Below are 20,448 nucleotides of genomic sequence, written 5' to 3' on the forward strand. Positions count from 1 at the left end.
CTGTAACTTTTTATCTCGTGATTATGACCCTTCTGTTGTTCATTTGGGGGTCACACTTGTGTTGTTTGCACTGAAATGCAACTTTTTTTAAATTTCCAGTAAAATCAATTAAATATGTTTTTGTTTCAGTAATATTTTTTATTTTGTATTTTGAGAGAATTTCATGGTACTAATTAATATTTATGCAATAATTATGATCCTTTTTTCCTATAAATTTTTTTTCCTAATAATTTTATATTACTTTTCAATTATGGCAGTATTTCATGTTAATACAACGCCTTAAAATCCAGATTTTGAAGGCAGGTTAGTGCCCTCTGGTGGGAGTAAAAAGAGAAATACATCTGTAATTCCAGGCTTTAGCCACTAGATTCCTATAGAGCTCTGTATAAAAAGGCTTATAAATTCTCTAGTTGTTTCTAGACATAAATACTTATTTTTATTAAGTTGTGGATTTATATTTATATTTAGACATTCTCAAAAACAACTTTTTGTAAAAGTTTAGATTTTTTGTTTTTGTTTGAAATGCTGGTTTGAAATGTCAGTTTCTGTGTTAATTGTACTAAAGTCAAACCTGAACACAGAGAAATACATTTTGTTACAAATAACATCAAAGTTCAGCAAAAATGAAACAAAATTCTGCATCGCTCAAAAAATGATCTGTATTTTCATATTTTTATGCCCGCAAACAACACAAGTGTGAATATTTGTTTTACCGTGAATGATTTGTAGATTTATACGCTCCAACACAAGTGTGAATATTTGTTTTACAACCATTTAGCTTTTTCAAATCAATTAAAAAATCTAACAAACAACAAAAATTTAATTAACAACCATTAAAACCATTTAAAATCAACAAAAAAATTTTATTATTTTTTTTGTGGCGACTGCAATATAAGTAATTGAGTTTGGTACCATTAAGTAGCGATTTTTAAAAATTAAAACTCACAATTTATATTGCAGAATTATTTATATTGCACAATTTTTAATATTTCTTTTTTTTTTTTTTTGCAATTGTGAGTTTAAATCTCACAATTTATATTGCAGAATTATTTATATTGCACAATTTTGACTTTTTTTCATCTTAACATTTTGACACTTTCCCCCTCTGAATTACAAGCTGTTGTTTTTTTTATCTCAGAATTTGGACTTTTTTCTCACAATTGTGAGTTTAAAAGTCAGAATTTGGTCTTCATTTTAGAAATGCAAGTTTACTGTATATCACAATTTGGGCATTTTGCTCAAATGTAAGTTTATATCTCACAATTTGGACTTTCCGCATCACAAATGCAAGTTTGTATCACCACTTGGATATTTAGTTCTATCGCAAAATTGTTTATATTACATAATTTGGACTTTCTTCATGCAACTATGTTGATATCTTAACATTTTGACACTTTTTTACACGTTTTTTTAATCTTAGAATTTTGACTTTTTTTCTCACAGTTGTGACTTTCTTCTCACATATGTTATATATTCTCAAATATATAATTTCTGAGATGTCTTTTCATCTCAGAAATGAGTTAATATCTCACAATTTGGACTTTTCATATCAGAAATGCAAGTTTATATCATAATTTGGACTTCTCTTCTCAGAAATGTGAGTTTATTTATGCATTTTATTACTATTATTATAGTGTTGTGTGAGAACAAGTTGAAATGAATAAACAGCTGTGCTTCCATGGCCTAATGTCATCTCTTTAAAGGCTGATATTCTTGGAAAGTAATAATGTACTGAAACTGATGAATAAGATCAGTGCAGAATTGCAGATGCTTTACGTCTGTTTTGTTGCGATACGGTGCCGTTATTCCGTGATAACATGGTCCTGACACTCAGATAAGTGTGTTAATGTGAAGACAGCGCTATCGCCGTGCACCTTGTCAGTAAACTAGTTTATCTTGTCAGTTGTGCTTTATTTCAGCCTGGCTTTTTATATCTCATTTGCTTTGTAAATCGTGTTGATGTGTTTTAGTTCTTGCTGGATGAGAGATATTATTAGCTCGGGCTGAACAGATGTCACAACCGCGCGTCTCCTACTCAACAGATGCAGCGCAAATGATAACAAAAGGCTTTCAGAAGATGCGAGTGTTTTATAGTATCTCAAAGAACTAGAGAGCGTGACTTCCAGTGACGTCAGCGACAGCGCAGTGTTAATGAATCTTGATGGCTTCAGTCTGTCAGCTGGTGATGTTTTATCGGCTTCAGCATAGAGTCACAAACTCAGATGTGTTTGATTTATTATGTGAGCTAACATACTGCTAGTGTGCAAACTTGCCTCAGGCTTCTCTCAAAACTAAGAGAGAAATGTCTGAGTCTGAATCCTCGTGGAGCGAGCAGACTCACCGCAGACCTCCAGCCTGTTCTGACTTTGGACGTTTTATCTTTTTCTTACTGATCAGACTTCGAGAAGATAATGAAATATCCCAGAAATCCCTTAGACTTACACTGATGGAGTGTTCTGAGTCTGGCACTCTGTCTATGTATCATGCTGTATCAACTGCTTAGCAACCACTCAGGACACCTTAGCAACTGCATAGCAACTGCCTAGTAACCTTCTACTGTATAGCATATATATATATTCATATATATATAATATAGTATATATATATATATATATATATATATATATATATATATATATATATATATATATATATATAATCTATTTAAATCTTGCATATAAAATATATGTACATCTATAAAGATAATTAATAAATTACTAAAATAAATAAATAATCAGTTTTTTATTTACATTGCATAGCGATAAATACATGCTTTCACATGAAACTGTATTTATTTTTATTATTTGATGTGTGCATAAATCAAAATTTAACTTACTATAAATCATTAAATATTACATATTTTATATTATATATATATATATATATATATATATATATATATATATATATATATATATATATATATATATATCAGTACAGGTCAAAAGTTTTTTGGAAACATTACTATTTTTAATGTTTTTTGAAAGAAGTCTCTTCTGCTCATCAAGCCTGCATTTATTTGATCAAAAATACCGAAAAAACAGTAATATTGTGAAATATATTATTACAACTTAAAATAATAGTTTTCTATTTGAATATACTTTAAAAAAAAAAATAATTTATTCCTGTGATGCAAAGCTGAATTTTTCAGCATCATTACTCCAGCCTTCAGTGTCACATGTAAACATCCAGTCTATCACATGATCATTTAGAAATCATTCTAATATTCTGATTTATTATGAGTGTTGGAAACAGTTCTGCTGTCTAATATATTTGATTCAATAAAAGGTTAAAAAGAACTGCATTTATTCAAAAAAAAAAAAAAATTCTAATATATATTTCTAATAATTATATTTTCTTTTACTATCACTTTTTTTATCAAGTAACCATCCTTGCTGAATAAAAGTATTGATTTTATTTAAAAAAAAAAGAAAGAAAAAAAAAATTACTGACCCCAAATTACTGACCAGTAGTGTAAAATTGTTATTACAAAATATTTATATTTTAAAAACATAGCTTCTTTTTTTTTTTTTTTTTTTTTTTTTTTTTACTTTTTATTCATCAAAGTATCCTAAAAAAGTATCACATGTTCTGAAAAAATATTAAGCAGCAGAACTGTTTCCAACTTTGATAATGAATCATCATATTAGAATGATTTCTAAAGGATCATGTGATAATGATCCTAAAAATTCAGCATTGCATCACAGAAATAAATGATAATTTAAAGTATAATAAATTTAAAAACAATTATTTTAAATTGTAATAATAAAATAGTAATGTTTCCAAACTTTTGACCTGTACTGTATATATGTATCCGATTCATATGTTGCATATAAATTATCCATATATACATCTATATTGATACATAAATTAATGTATTAATTAATAAATTAATAATAAAATATGTAAATCTGTTTTTTATAAATATTGCATAACAATAAATCAATAAATAAATAAATATGTATTCACTTATATGTGATGGTAAATTAAATTATACTGTATTTATTTTTTCAATGTGTGCATAAATCAAAATATTCTAACTTATAAATATAAAATATTACAATCACACACACACACACACACACACACACACACACACACACAAAAGGCTTACACAACATATAATATAAAACAATATATATAATATAAATCAAATTATATCCACTCCATTATAAAAAATAGTATATAGTACAGTATATATAAGATAAATCTAGTTTTAGCGTCTCCATTAGATGATGTTCATGCTGTGTTAAATCTGGATTTTAGCTGTGTGATTGTGATTTGTAATTGCTGAAATGAATAGTAATGAATGGATGGATGTGAATGATGCAGCACTGAGCAGTTGAAGATGATTGTAGATAGATATCAAACCATCTCAGTCCAGGTGCAACCAAAAAAAATAAGCATACATAAAGATTTTGTTGCTCTATAGAGCCGTCACAATCCCTCGTGAAACTCCTCTGTATAACTGCACGTCAGCCGTGGCATTCATCAGGAGCTGACTTGACATTGACGGAGGGTGTAATAGAGCGAGTGTGTTGAATTCAGCCAGGTTTTGCCTATAGAGCCATTCGTCACGGGTGCTATATGAGTTTTCCTCACATGACACTTCTCTATATGTCAGGATGACTAACGTGACTGAGCATCAGTGTAACAGGATTACGGCAGCGAGAAAACATCATGTTTACCTTCTAAAACTTTACGGCTCAAAATGCAAATCTGCAGCTCTGTCGAGGCTAAGCTCTGTCGAAATCTGCTATTTGAACTTCGGCAAGCTTCGCACGTTGGCCGTGACAGTTTTAGTGATGTCTGGATTTGCCCCTGTGTGCCGTACGAATAGTTTCTGCTTTAACAGAGGATCAGGATATACACTGTGACAGACTTCACAGCCCAATGCGGCTATAAAGAAATTTTTGCCCAAATCCAAGAGAATCAACATCAAAAAATACATTAATTCAACTTCAGTCATACAGCGGCTCTGAACAGCGGCCCTGAAAATGTCTGGATGTCATTGCATTAGACCGGGGTTTCCTAAACCAAAACAAAATCAAAAAATAAAAACAAACCCAAACAAAGAAAAATGATAAACATTAACATTTTGTTTTTCTGGTAAAAAGAAAAAGCTCTTTATAAATCTCAATCCGCCCTTGCACGGTTAAGGCCCTAAAAAGGTCTTAAATTGGAGCAGAAAGTCTTGAATGCATGAAGTCGTGGAATTAAATGTTGCATGCATTGCACACACAAACACAAATATATCATTAGTATTTTTGTTTTCCAGGAAACTGCACTTAATGCCCCGTCTCTTTAAAATTTGATGTCTGGATTATTACTGGATTTCATTAGATCTGGGTTTCCCGAACTGAAAATTGTGAGTTGATGAAAAGCGAATAATTAATTAAATCCTTAAAATGTAATAAAATAAAATAAAATAAAATAAAATAAAAAAAAAAAAAACAAATAAAATAAAATAAAATAAAATAAAAATAAAATAAAATAAAATAAAATAAAATAAAATAAAATAAAAAATAATGGATTTTTTAAAACTGTTTTTTGAGGACTCTGAAAAGGTCTTTGAAAGTCTTAATTTGTCCTTCCACAAATGAAGCCTTGAAAAGGTCTTAAATTAGAGTATAAAGTCTTAAATTCATAAAGTCATGGTATTAAATGTTGCATGCAAAATAAATAAATAAATAGATAATATAAAAAAAAATAAAACAAAATAATAAAAAAAAAAAATTAGACAAACAAATAAATAACTTGAGTATTTTTTAATCATGAATTGATATCATGAATTGATAAAAAACAGATAATTTATTAAATACTTAATCCTAAATATGTAAAATAAAATAAAAAAGATAATATATCATTTTTAATACAGAAGCTCTGGAGTAGGAATTGGAGTATATATCTATTTTGTCTTGTTTTTCCAAAACAAGAACAAATATCCATCAAGATTAAAAAAAAGTTATTTTGCTACTGAAGTAAATGCATCTTGATTTAAGAAACGTAAAAATACAAGACAAATATACTGATGAAAAACAATATATTTATCAGTGTGATTAGAATATCCAGTAAAAGCTATATATAAGTTATATTTAAATTTTATTTTTAAACTGTAAAGCCTTGTTAATACAAGACATTTTTGTTTAGAGAAGATGTTGACAATATTGTGTTCCATACGATTTATTCCTTACGTTTTCTTCATACAGTCCATAAACAGTTTACAACTCAAGAGGCACATTGTGAATTTAAAAGTTAAGGTGATGTTGTCTATTAATTAAACTTTGGATGAGGAAAAACAACCAGATTACTTATAAAAAGGCCAAAAATCATTCTTTTTTGACATCGCCTGATACACCGTTTGACATCACATGAAAACACCGTTAGAATAATCAGACAAGACTAGACTTAAATTAAATAAACACACTAGAAAAACTTCTCTGCTGAAGCGCAGTGAAATGAAGGCAGGACTCATAGCAGAAAATCTGCTCTGCTGAAGCGGGACAGAACGTTTGTCCCACATTAATGTGTTTGAATTTGAGCTGATTGGAGGTAAAGTGATTTTATGCTGATGGTTTACCGTGTGCAGCCGCGGTGGTTTGCGTTTCAGCTCAGCTCATTAGAATTGAAAAGGAACGCGGATAAGTGAGGTGTGACGCCTCTCTGATCAGTTACTCAGAGAAATGACTGCACTGTCCTGAGCGGCTCAGAGCCCATATTAAAACTAATGTGTACCATAGGCATAATATGCACTGAGAAATATGACCAGAAATGATTTTGCAATATTGGATTGAAACTGAATTTTTACTAAACTTTAAAATCTCATAGCTTTGGAAGGTCACTATGGTGTTGCTATGCAGTTGCTAGAGTGTTGTAGGGGATTGCTATGGTGTTGCTATGCAGTTGCTAGAGTGGTACTATAACAATGGTGTTCCTGTGCAGTTGCTAGAGTGTTGTGGTTTGCTATGGTGTTACTATGCAGTTGCTAGGTGTTAATATGCAGTTGCTAGAGTGTTGTTCGGGGATTGCTTGTTGCTAGAGTGTAGAGTGTACTATGCAGGGATTGCTATGGTGTTACTATGCAGTTGTAGGGTGTTACTATGCAGTTGCTGCAGTTTAGGAGATTACAATGGTGTTGCTATGCAGTTGCTATGGTGTTACTATGCAGTTGCTAGAGTGTTGTTGCTATGGTGGTTGTTACTATGCAGTTGCTATGGTGTTACTATGCAGTTGCTAGAGTGTTGTAGGAGATTACAATGGTGTTGCTATGCAGTTGCTATGGTGTTGTAGGAGATTACAATGGTGTTGCTATGCAGTTGCTATGGTGTTACTATGCAGTTGCTAGAGTGTTGTATTGCTATGGTGTTGCTATGGTGTTACTATGGTGGTGTTACTATGCAGTTGCTAGAGTGTTGTAAAGGGATTGCTATGGTGTTGCTATGCAGTTGCTATGGTGCTGCTATACAGTTGCTAGACTGTTGTAGGGGATTGCTATGGTGTTGCTATACAGTTGCTATGGTGTTACTATGCAGTTGCTAGAGTGTTGTAGGCGATTGCTATGAGTTGCTATGGGGGTTAGTTGCTAGAGTGTTGTAGGGGATTGTTGCTATGGTGTGTGCTATGGGATTGCTATGGTGTTGCTATGCATGTGTATGAGTGTTGTAGGGGATTGCTATGGGGTTGCTATGCAGTTGCTATGGCATTACCAAGAGTGTTGTATGCAATTGCTATGGTATTGCAATGCAGTTTCCAATGCAGATTCTATGGTGTTGCTATGCAGTTGCTAGAGTGTTGTAGGAGATTACAATGGTGTTGCTATGCAGTTGCTATGGTGTAACTGTGCAGTTGCTAGAGTGTTGTTATGGTGTGTTATGCAGTTGCTATGGTGTTTACTATGCAGTTGCTAGAGTGTTGTAAGGGATTGCTATGGTGTTACTATGGGTATACTATTGCAGTTGCTATGCTGTTGTTGCTAGTGTTATATGCATTGCTATGGTGTTGCCAATTTCAATGGTGTTCCTATGCAGTTTATAGAGTGTTGCTTGCCAATTATGGGATTGCTATGGTGTTATGCTATGCAGTTGCTATGGTGTTGTAGGAGATTACAATGGTGTTGCTATGCAGTTGCTATGGTGTTGCTATGCAGTTGCTATGGTGTTGTAGGAGATTGCAATGGTGTTGCTATGCAGTTGCTATGGTGTAACTGTGCAGTTGCTAGAGTGTTGTAAGGGATTGCTATGGTGTTGCTATGCAGTTGCTAGAGTGTTGTAGGGGGATGCAGTTGTAGCAGTGTTGTAGGGGATTACTAGCGTTGCTAGGTGTTTTACGCTATTGCTATGGTGTTACTATGCAGTTGCTAGAGTGTTGTAGGAGATTGCTATGGTGTTGCTATGCAGTTGCTATGGTGTTGCTATACAGTTGCTAGAGTGTTGTAGGGGATTGCTATGGTGTTGCTATGCAGTTGCTATGGTGTTACTATGCAGTTGCTAGAGTGTTACTATTGTAGAGTGGGATGCTATGGTGTTAGCTATGCAGTTGCTATGGTGTTGTGTAGGGGGTGCAGTTGCTAGAGTGTTGTAGGGGATTGCTATGGTGTTGTTTACTATGCAGTTGCTATGGTGTTTACTAGGGGATTGCTATGGTGTTGCTATGCAGTTGCTATGGTGTTGCTATGCAGTTGCTAGAGTGTTGTAGGAGATTGCTATGGTGCTGCTATACAGTTGCTAGACTGTTGTAGGGGATTGCTATGGTGTTGCTATGAGATTACAATATTACAACTATGCTATTAGCATTGCTATGGTGTTGCTATGCAGTTGCTATGCTATGTGTTACTATGCAGCAGTTGCTATGAGTGTTGTAATGGATTGCTATAGGTATTGCTATGGTGTTGCTATACAGTTGCTATGGTGTTGTAGGTAGACTGTTGTAGGAGATTACAATGGTGTTGCTATACAGTTGCTATGGTGTTGTAGGCAGTTGCTAGAGTGTTGTAGGGGATTGCTATGGTGTTACTATGCAGTTTGCTAGAGTGTTGTAGGGATGGTGTTGCTATGCAGTGTTATGTTTACTATGCAGTTGCTATGGTGTGTTTACTATTGCTATGCAGTGGTGTTACTATGCAGTTGCTAGAGTGTTGTAAGGGATTGCTGCTGCTGTTATGGTGCAGTAAATTTGCAGTTGCTAGAGTGTTGTAAGGGATTGCTATGGTGTTGCTATGCAGTTGCTAGAGTGTTGTAGGCGATTGCTATGGTATTGCAATGCAGTTGCTATGCTAGTGTTGTAGGGGCAGTTGCTATGCTATGTGTTGCTATGCAGTTGCTATGGTGTTGTATTGGATGACTATGGTGTTATACTATGGGCATATGTTTGCTAGAGTGTTGTAAGGGATTGCTATGGTGTTGCTATACAGTTGCTATGGTGTTGGTAGGTGTTGTAACTAGCAGGTTGCTAGAGTGTGTTGTAGGGGATTGCTATGGTGTTGCTATGCAGTTTGTTGCTATGGTGCTGCTATACAGTTGCTAGACTGTTGTAGGGGATTGCCAATGCATTACATTACAATGGTGTTGCTATGCAGTTCAGATTGCTAGCAGTGCTAGAGTGTATGGGCTAGATTGCTATGGTGTTTACTATTGCTAGAGTGTTGTAAGTTGCTATGGTGTTGTTGCAGTTGCTATGGTGTGTTACTATGCAGTTTGCTAGAATGTTGCTGTGCAGTTGCTATGGTGCTTGTGTATGCAGTTGCTATGGTGTTAGCAGTTGCTAGAGTGTTGTAGGGATTGCTATGGTGTTGCTATGCAGTTGCTAGAGTGTTTGTAGGATGCAGTTGCTATGGTGTTGTATTACTATGCAGTTGCTAGGGTGTTGCTATGGCAGATTGCTATGGTGTTACTATGCAGTTGCTAGAGTGTGTTGGTGGCTTATTGCTATGGTGTTGTATGCAGTTGCTAGAGTGGGTGTTACTATGCTATGGTGCTAGTGTTGTAGGAGATTGCTATAGAGTGTTACTATGCAGTTGCTGAGCTAGTGTGTTGTAGGGATTGCTATGGTGTTTGCTATGCAGTTGCTATGGTGTTACTATGCAGTAGATAAAAATTTTTATGAGATTACAATGGGTGTTGCTATGCAGTTGCTAGAGTGTTGGTAGGGGATTGCTATGGTGTTGCTATGCAGTTGCTATGGTGTTTTACTATGCAGTTGCTAGAGTGTTGCTAAGGGCTTGCTATGGTGTTACTATGCAGTTGCTAGAGTGTGTGTTGCAGATTGCCCGTAGTGGGCAGTTGCTATGGTGTTGTGGTAATATGCATTGCTATGGTGTTACTATGCAGTTGCTAGAGTGTTGTAGGCGATTGCTATGGTATTGCAATGCAGTTGCTATGGTGTAACTGTGCAGTTACAAAAAATTTTTATGCTATACAGTTGCTATGGTGTTGTAGGAGATTACAATGGTGTTGCTATGGTTGTTATGCTAGGTGTTGTAGGGGGATTGCTATGGTGTTACTGATGCAGTTGCTATGGTGTTACTATGCAGTTGCTAGAGTTGTTGTGGTATGGGGAGATTGCTATGGTGTTGCTATGCAGTTTGCTATAGGTGTGTACTGTGTCAGTTGCTATGAGTGGCTATGGGATTGCTATTAGTGTTGCTATGGCAGTTGCTAGGAGATGGTGTTTACTGTACATGCAGTTGCTAGAGTGTTGTAAGGGATTGCTATGGTTGCAGTTTGCTATGGTGCAGTTGGAGATTGCTATGGTGTAACTGTGCAGTTGCTAGAGTGTTGTAGGGGATTGCTATGGTGTTGCTATACAGTTGCTATGGTGTTGTAGGAGATTGCAATGGTGTTGCTATGCAGTTGCTATGGTGTTGCTGATGCAAGGGAATTGCTAGGGTTGTGTGTTGCTAGTGTTGACTATGGCATTGCTATGGTGTTGTATGATTTGCTATGTGTTGCTATGCAGTTGCTATGGTGTTGTAGGAGATTACAATGGTGTTGCTATGCAGATGCTATGGTGTTGTAGGAGATTACAATGGTGTTGCTATGCAGTTGCTATGCCAGTTGCTAGTTTGCTATGTGTAGACTGTTGTACTATGGTGTGCAGTTGCTATGCAGATTGCTGGTGTTACTAGGGGTTGCTAGAGTGTTGTAATATGCATGGTGTTGCTATGGTAGGTTGCTAGTGTGTGTTGTGTTGGGATTGCTATGGTGTTGCTATGCAGTTGCTAGAGTGTGTAGGTGTTACTATGGTTGCTTGGTGTTGGTAGGAGATTGCTATGGTGTTACTATGCAGTTGCTAGAGTGTTGTAAGGGATTGCTAGGGGTGTTTGCTATGGTGTTACCTATGCAGTGCCTAGTTATGTGTGAAGGGATTGCTATGGTGTTGCTATGCAGTTGCTAGAGTGTTGTTAATGTCAGATTGCTATGGTGTGTTGTGGGTATGCAGCAACATTGCTATGGTGTTACTATGCAGTTGCTAGAGTGTTTGTATGAAAGGGTGTATTGCTATATTATAAGTGGTTGCTGTATGCAGTTGCTAGAGTGTTGTAGGAGGATTGCTATGGTGTTACTACTATGCAGTTGCTAGGGGTTGTTTGCTGTGGGGGACTATGCATTGCTATGGTGTTGTTACTATGCAGTTGCTGTGGGGAGTGTTGTAACTGGGAGATTGCTATGGTGTTGGGGACTATGCAGTTGCTAGTGGGGTGTTGTAGGAGATTGCTATGGTGTATGCGGTTGCTATTGCTATGGTTTGCTATGGTGCTGGGGTGTTGTGGGATACTATGGTGTTGATTGCTAGCAGTTGCTAGGGTGTGTGGATTACTATGCGTTGCTTGCTGTTGGGTTACTATGCTGTGGGTAGCGTGTGCTATGGTGTTACTATGCGGTTGCTATGCAGTTGCTGTGTGTGTGTGGGCTATGCAGTTTTGCTATGGTTGTTACTATGCAGTTGCTAGAGTGTTGTTGGAGATCACTATGGTGTTTACTATGCAGTTGTAGAGTTGCTGTGGGGTTACTACTGGTGGTGCTATGCTTGTATGGTGATTGGGAGGAAGTTGCTATGGTGTTGCTAGGCTTGCTGGGGTGGTGGGGATGCTATGGTTTGCTATGCAGTTGTTGTTGTGGGGATTGCTATGGTTGTTGCTATGCAGTGTTGCTAGGTGTTTGTTTGGGTGTGTTGTGGGAGATTACTATGGGGTTGCTATGCAGTTGCTAGTGTGTTGTGGGGAGATGCTATGGTGTTTGCTATGCAGTTAGATTACTATGTGTTACTATGCAGTTGCTAGGGTGTTGTGGGATTGTGTGGTTTGTATGCTTGCTGGTGTGTTGCTATGGGTCGGCTATGTGCAGTTGTTGGGGCATTGTGGGAGAATAATACAATGTTACTACTAAGCTGTTGCTATGCAGTTGCTAGGGTTTTGTGGGAGATTACTATGGTGTTGCTATGCAGTTGTTGGGGCATTGTGGGAGATTAATATACTGTTACTATGCAGTTGCTGGGGTGTTGTGGGAGATTGCTGTGGTGTTGCTATATATGTTGCAGAGTGCGTTTGTTGGGGCTTGTGGGAGAATCTACTATGGGTTTGTATGCAGTTGCTGGGGTGTTGTAGGATTACTATGGTATATCTATGCAGTTGCTGGGGTGTTGTGGGAGATTGCTGTGGTGTTGGCTATGCAGTTGCTATGCGGGTGTTGTTGTGGGAGATAGCTATGGTGTTGCTATGCAGTTGGCTGCTGGGGTGTTGCTATGGGGAGATAGCTATGGGTGCTTGCTATGTGGTGTTGCCTATGCAGTAGATACTATGGTGTTGCAATCAGTTGCTAGGGTTTTGTGGGAGATTACCTATAGTTTGATGTCATGTGGGAACCTATAATGTTACCAGAAGTTGCTGGGGGGTGTGGGGAGACTGTGAATGCGGTTGGGGGGTGTGTGGGAGACCATAGTTGCTGGGGTGTTGTGGGAGGATGTATTCTAAGTTGCAGATAGCTGAGCTATTTGGGGTTTGTTGTGGGAATTAGCTGTGTGCATAATGGTAAAGAGTAAATCGGTATTGATGCAAAACTGGCAGAACGACGTGGAATAACCATATTTTAATGTCAAGGGCAGTTAGTAATAGAAAGTGACTTTTATAGTCTGTTTAAAAAAAAAAAAAATTCACTGTGCTGCATAAACATCTCATTAAGGTTTGAATAAAAAAAAAAAAAAAATTCACTGTGCTGCATAAACATCTCATTAAGGTTTGAATAACAAGACAGTGAGTAAAACGACAGAATGTTTATTTATTGAATGCAAATGCAAAACACATGCTTACATGCAAAGACATTTAGCCATTAAAATTATTTAAATATAATGTGACCTTATGCACGTATACACATTGTGCGTCATTGTGTCCTAACAGTCTGAATGGACTCCAGCATTAGCAAGACTTTTAAAGCTATTATTGTTTGTTTAGGAGCGAGTTTATATGCATGTGTTTGCGTTTAGAAGTGACTGCTAATGCAGCTCTGTGATAAGCTGAACTCCCACACACTAGCACTGAACTTTAGCACATTAGCAATGCTTGTTGAGTTCTAAATGAACACTGTCACATCCCTCGCCCACTCAATAAGCTCCTCTAAAATGACCCGCGATACCTTCTCTTTTCACTCAGTTTCACTCTGTTGCCATTAGCTTTAGCGCGACAGACTGATGCTGCCTTCGAGACGCGTTGGAGTGATTGCATTTATAAGATGAGCTCACACCATTATAACCGAATAAGCAAAAAGATAAATTTGTACAGAAAATGAAGTTTGATTGTGTAATATGACAAATAATATTAACATATATTCACACTAAAACACCAAAAAACATAAATTACAAAATAAATAAATTCATTTTAATATTCTAATGATGATTTGTATGAGATCAAGCGCACGACGCAGGAGATGAATAAAATACAGTCTTTAATAGTTATCTACAGGAAAACAGACAGGGATTCCAGGAGGAAGGCAAACCAACGATGTGTATTAATAAACAATAACGGACAGCATAAGGAACAGAACGGGGAGTACTTATACTAACTCAAACAAGGGACTAATTACTAGATTAACAGAACACAGGTGAACAGAATGAACTAATCAAAACACGAGGGACAACTGTCGAGGAACTCAAGTGAAAACAAACTCAAAGTCAATGAACAAAACATAACAGAACGTGACAAAAAGCATATAACAAAAGAACCAAAACCTAAACTCAAATTACAATGATAAATACAAATATAAAATAAATGCTAATTAAATATTAATAAATACTATAATAGTATATACACAATAGTAAAATAACACTTGGTGTGACTAATTATCAAAAAAAAAAAAAAAAAAAATAAGTAATATATGATATATATAAATATATATATATATATATATTATATATATATTATATATAGTAGATAAGTTAGCTAAAAACAAAAAATATATAAAATAGTTTTTAATATAGTTAGCTAAAAACAAAAAGTCACATTTTTACCTTAAAATAAACATTAACTGAAAATAAAAAAACAAAAAATAAAAAAGACTAAAACATCAATTATCCAATCTAGTCACCAATACCAATTTCAATTAATCATAAACAAATAGTATAAACTAAAGAAAAATTTAAAACTGAAATATATATATTTTTAAACAACAACAAAATATGACAAAATAATTATCAAAAATTTTAATTAAAACAGGAAATATAAAAAAAATACAAACTAAAAATTTACTGTTAATAAAAAATAATAATAAAAGTACTACAGTGTCACTGAAAATTACCCAACACATGCATTATTTCTATTAAAATCGTTATCATATCAAAATGACACTTTTTGTAAGAAGGAACTTCCCAGGAGGACTTGAAGGCAGCGGCAGGATCAAACGCTGCTTCTGGCTGATCCAGGATTCGTTTGGCTTTGCATCACACGTAACTCCAACAGAGAAAAGTAACGGATCCGCATCTTACTGACATCCATCACAACAAGATTGAACAAAGCCTACTTGTGTCCCATCGGTGCAGCAGGTTTGAAGAACGTTTAGTGGTGTCTTCTGAGGCCTGAATTCTGAAGTCTGGATCAAGAATGAGCGTCATACTGCCTCTGTAATCGCGCACAGCAGCTGGCTCGGGTTCATTTCCTGTATTCTGCCTGGAAGATTGAAGTCAGTTCCTGTGACATGAACACACACAGAGCCGCAGGTGTTTTCTGTAATAGGAAGGTAGTATGTCATACCATAAATCTGTGCCTACTCATGAAAAACAAGACTTCACTGCAGTTTTTTCTCAACCCAATATTGGATCCAGCAGTAAATAGCTCATTTCTAAACAACGCCCGCACTAAATAATTCGCAAGCTGCATGAATTCTTAACAAGTTGATGAATATAGCTGTTCTCTTACTTTGCGGTTTTGTATGAAAAGCAGCGTTTAATAGCAGCCTGATGTTGGCTTATATGAAGCTATGTTTATTCGGCACTACATCTGCGAGCAGGACAAAAGAGAAATGCAAGTTCAGAGTTTTGAGAGCCTCTTATCCGTCGAACTGTGCCTACGCTATTCATTTAAACATCCATGCATCCCATTAAAACCAGTCAAACCAACCACATAAAGACCAAATTTAACAAATTTTCCGCCTTCTAAGACCCGTACGTTCCTACACATGAATGTGGCACCATCTGATGCATTTAAAGCTTGTGTCTGGTCCTTGATGTGATAGGGGTTGTGTATACATATGATGCGTATATAAATTACGTCATTTATCGGTAGGTATAATACCTCATCATAAATCCATACCAGATTAAGGGGGAGACAAAGGACGGTATTTCAGTCCACAAGCAGCTCGTTTTCTCTTATGTGGCGGTTTTTTATATATGTCGGCTTCATTCAGCTCAAAAGTGCCTGTTAAATACAAATGAATGTCTGAACCACAAGATTAAAAATATAAACATGACAAGACTTAACCATAACCACAAACCCATAACAATAATCAATAATTTATATAAATATACCATAATCCCAAAATAAAAAAATTAAATTTATTGATTTTTTTTTATTTAGAAATATATTTTAGTAATGCTTTGTTATAATAAAAAATAGAGAAATTTATTGATTTTTTATGATGTTACGAGGATAAGTATTTTGTGTAGTAATGGCAAGTTATTGATATCTATTAATTAAATTAAAACAGAAATAGAACTGTATTTATTTAGAAATGTATTAATTAATTTAGAAGTGAAGGTATAAATGTGTAAAAAATTCTATATATTTTTTAATTTCAGAAATATATTTATATAGTAATGTATTTATAGAAATGTACACAGAAATGAAATAAATTTATTTACAATAAATTAAAAAAATAAAAATATATTTAATAAAGAATTAATAATTAAAACATTTATACAAAAATTAAAAACAAAAAACATTAAACTTTGTAAGTTTAGTTGTGTTTACATTTATTTAGTGCATAAACCATTAATCTGAACAACAATTAGATCAGAGTGGTAAAAACAAAACTCCAGTATGTACAGAATGTGATAAGAAATAATAATTAAGAAACAGTAATATTTATCCAAGAGAAGACATCAAATAGGAAGCGTCACACACCGAGGGGTTCTCAAAAAAACAACAAGCAAAAAAACAAAACAAACCAAAAAAAAGGCATAGTTAAGATTTGTACACAGTATTTTCTATCCTTGTAAAATAATCGACATTAAATGTGAATGTGTCGGATATTATACCAGTGTTTTCACGCCATATACTGTGATATATGACAGAAAACAGAACTACCTCAGCTAACCAAACTTGTTTCATAATTTATTGATTTAGAAATGTGTTTGTTTAATTAGATGTATAAATAAAAATTCATTTTTCATAATTCATAAATCATTGATTAAAAAATCTTTTTTCATAAATTATATATATAAATGTAAATTTATTTGATACTTAGATGTAGCATATAATGTAAAAACATTTGTTTTAAATGGTATTACCTTTAGTTGAAATGTATTTAGTTTAAGTAAAAAAAGTTCAGGAATTGTGGATTTTCACAAAATAAGACCGCGTGAACCATCGTAATATATAGAGGAACAGTTTGGTTTTTGAAATTATATATAAGTGTAGAGGCGGTGAAAGGTTGAACCTAGTGGGGGCATGTGTGTCAATATGAATTTATGGGTTATAATTTTAAAAATAATTCAGCCATTCCTGATGGAGAACACATTGGTGTGGTATAGTTGTATGTTACTTTCTAAATTTTTGCTTTTAATAAACTGTTTTGTATTATTTTTTACAGTTTAAATTTGACTGAACAGCCACTGGATGTATTTTAAACACAGAACTGTTGTGAAAGATGGATTTTTCCTCCTCATGAGTTGTTATATATTTTTACATGAATGTCTCAGAATATCTCCTTCCTCCCACCTGAATTTGCTGCATACGAGGCCTTGGGTTTGGAGACTCATCTTTCATAAATTCTTAAAGAGAAGTGAAAAACTCATTAACCGTCTAGACAAGCTCCGGCTGAAGAGAGAGTTTAAGACGCATGCCAAATGCCTGATTTCGAGTAATAGGAAAAGCAAAGCCATTAAGGAGACCGCGCGGGCGGTAGGTCCACCGTACGTTACTGCCACCGCGCTTGGGGTGGTAGTAGTGTGTCGTCTTATTCTGTTTAATGCAGATCACAGTGAACGTGCATTCAGTGTATAATGTGTGTGTGTGTGTGCAGGGGGAAGGAGTTCGGGCACGATGTGGACTTCATCATAAAAACACCTGAGGCCGGACAGGAGGACACTTTGCTGCTGCTATAAAACCTCTATAGAAAAAAAACCCATATACATAAACAACTTCTCCAAAAAAAGAAATCCGTTTCTCAGATCAATAAAACAAAAATACAAATCATTCTCCCATAGAAAAAAACGAATGACCTAGTAATTCTTATCTTTATAGAAAAGATGACCTCCTTTGAGGAATAAACTTGTCATTGTGGAAAGTTTTGCTTAGAAATCCTTGATAGTGAATCTTTTACAAAGAAAGTATCTTTTTACAATGAAAGTAGGTTTTATTTTGTGTGTGTGTGTATACACACACACACACACACACACACACACACACACACACACACACACACACACACACACACACATACATAAGTTAGTAACTTAATTTTATGAATTACATTTTTAGTATTTAGTAGTTTTATTTTAATAGTTTAGTAGTTTAATAGTAGTTTTATTTTTTCTTTATTTTGCTTGGAAAACTTTTACAAACTTGAAAAGCAATGAAATCATATATACACATATTTTGAATTATTACTTATTTAATTATTTATATTTTTTTATGTATGTATTTGTTTATTTAGGGTTAGAGTTTGTTTACGGTTAGAGTTTTTTAACTATTATTCACATAATTAAAAGTTTCTTTTATATTTATTTAATTATCTTAATAGTAGTTTTTATTTATTTATTATATTTTCCTTTATTTTGTACTGTAACTTTTTGAACTTTATGGGTGATTAATGTACATATATAATCCTTTTGAACTTTTAGTAGGTGATTAATGAATTTTACATATATATATATATATATATATATATATATATATATATAATATATATATATATATATATATATATATATATATATAAAAACTATATATATATATATATAAAATCAATAAAAACAATATTTTATTTTATTTCGTGCACACAAAACATTTATTTTCTTTATATGTATAGTTTTTTTTTTATACATTTTGTCTTCTTTATTTTTGGCAATTTGCCTTTTAATGTTTAATAGTTAATAGTTGTTAAGTCATTGTTAAAAATATATATTGCAGTCAAAGCTAAATATTGCATGTGGGATAATTTGGCTGATTCCACACATATTTAGAAGTGTGGGTTAAGACTCGTGATGTTTTGAGTACATGAATGTGTATTGATTTTTGTTGTTGTTTTTTGTGCATAATGTCCCAAAAGTCCCATCTGAAGTATGGATGTAAACACTTTTGCTGAAATCACGTGGATCGTCTTGAGGAAGGTTTCTCATCAGATGTGCTGGAGTGTGTCTGATGCTCTCCGTGATTTCATCGATGTTTCGTGGCTTTGATTGTCCTGTGCTAGCAGAGACGCTGCTGTGGGGCAGAGGGCCTTTAAGCGTCACTTAAAACAATCAGAGCCGGCGGTTCATGGATAAACAACTTCATCTTTTCTCTAAAAATCGTCAGCTGTTTACAAAGCAGGAATGAAAGACAAAACAGGAGACCAGGGTGACGATGCACCTGATTTTTAGGGTGATGATTTGTAAATAATCAAACAAGATCAGCCCTTGAGTTAAAGTTGTTTTGCCACAGTGTTTGGAGCTCTACTTCACATTGCTACAAACAACAGCTGTTTACTATGGTGAAATCCAAGTGTGTAGGTTTGATTTTGACATCGGTGGGGACATCACAACAGACAACTTCCCCAACATTTGTCATGTCATCTTAAATCTGTATTTATAGCTACGGCAGCCAACATACTCATAATTCACAAAGAGAGCTTTTTTTAATGTTAGCATTTTCATCAGACATTAAAAAAATCTGGCTTCAACCCTACATCACTCTATAGTTACAACAAGAATCAATCATCACTCTATATATACAACAATAATCAATCTTCACCACACCAACTGAAAAAATCGGCGTTTTCCCCACCCTAACTGAAATAAGTGAAAAATATAATATAAAAAAAAAAAAACAAATATAGAGAATACAAAACCAAATAAAACATCCAGTTTGCAGCTTAATTGACTATATTTGAAACAGTTTGACAGTGAATGTTACATTTATCAGTACTGTAATACTGACCGTTTACAGGGAGATGTTATATTTTGTTAATTACTACTTGGAATACATACTAATTGCAGTTATTGTGGTATCTGATTGTCTATTAGTATTGTATGTGAGTGGATGCCAGGTAAAAGAAAGCAAATGGCGAGACAGCCGATATTAAACTTTGATTCAGCTCTTCATGGGTTGAAGAAGAAAACTATACTGCTTACTATTATTATTATTTTTTTTTTTTGTCTTTTTCTTTCTCTTGCTCCATCATCATCTTATTTAAAAGTAAAAGCTTAATGCTGATTTGATTCAGCTCTTATGATTTTATGTACATCAGGTGAAGATTTGTGTTGTGACTACAGTGAAAGCTTATTTGTTTATTCAATTCAGGGTTCAATTGGTGATTAAGATTAAATAAAAATTAAACAAACAAACAAATTAAAGTCAAACAGCTACACACACACACACACACAGCTGTGTGGTATACCACTGTTCTACTAACATGTTTGACAAAATATCCAAGGCATTTCAACAAAAACCTTTATTTAGTGAAAACACAGTGATCAAAATCAGAGAACAGTAACCACTGTAGCAGGAAAGAAGATTACGACTAATATTTTGGAGGGTCACAGCTG

At 34.4% G+C, this 20,448-nt stretch overlaps 1 protein-coding gene across 1 annotated transcript in view; it reads left to right on the forward strand.

Annotated features, from left to right (window-relative positions):
• Positions 1–17,805, forward strand: part of LOC109084734 (DNA nucleotidylexotransferase-like) — a 46,296-nt gene extending 28,491 nt beyond the window's left edge. Inside the window, 1 exon segment of the mRNA XM_042769618.1 lies at positions 17,724–17,805. Coding sequence (XP_042625552.1) covers positions 17,724–17,805 — 82 coding nt within the window.
• The last annotated feature ends 2,643 nt before the right edge of the window (positions 17,806–20,448 follow it).

Source organism: Cyprinus carpio, chromosome A13, assembly GCF_018340385.1.
Source record: "Cyprinus carpio isolate SPL01 chromosome A13, ASM1834038v1, whole genome shotgun sequence".
NCBI classification, from domain to species: domain Eukaryota; kingdom Metazoa; phylum Chordata; class Actinopteri; order Cypriniformes; family Cyprinidae; genus Cyprinus; species Cyprinus carpio.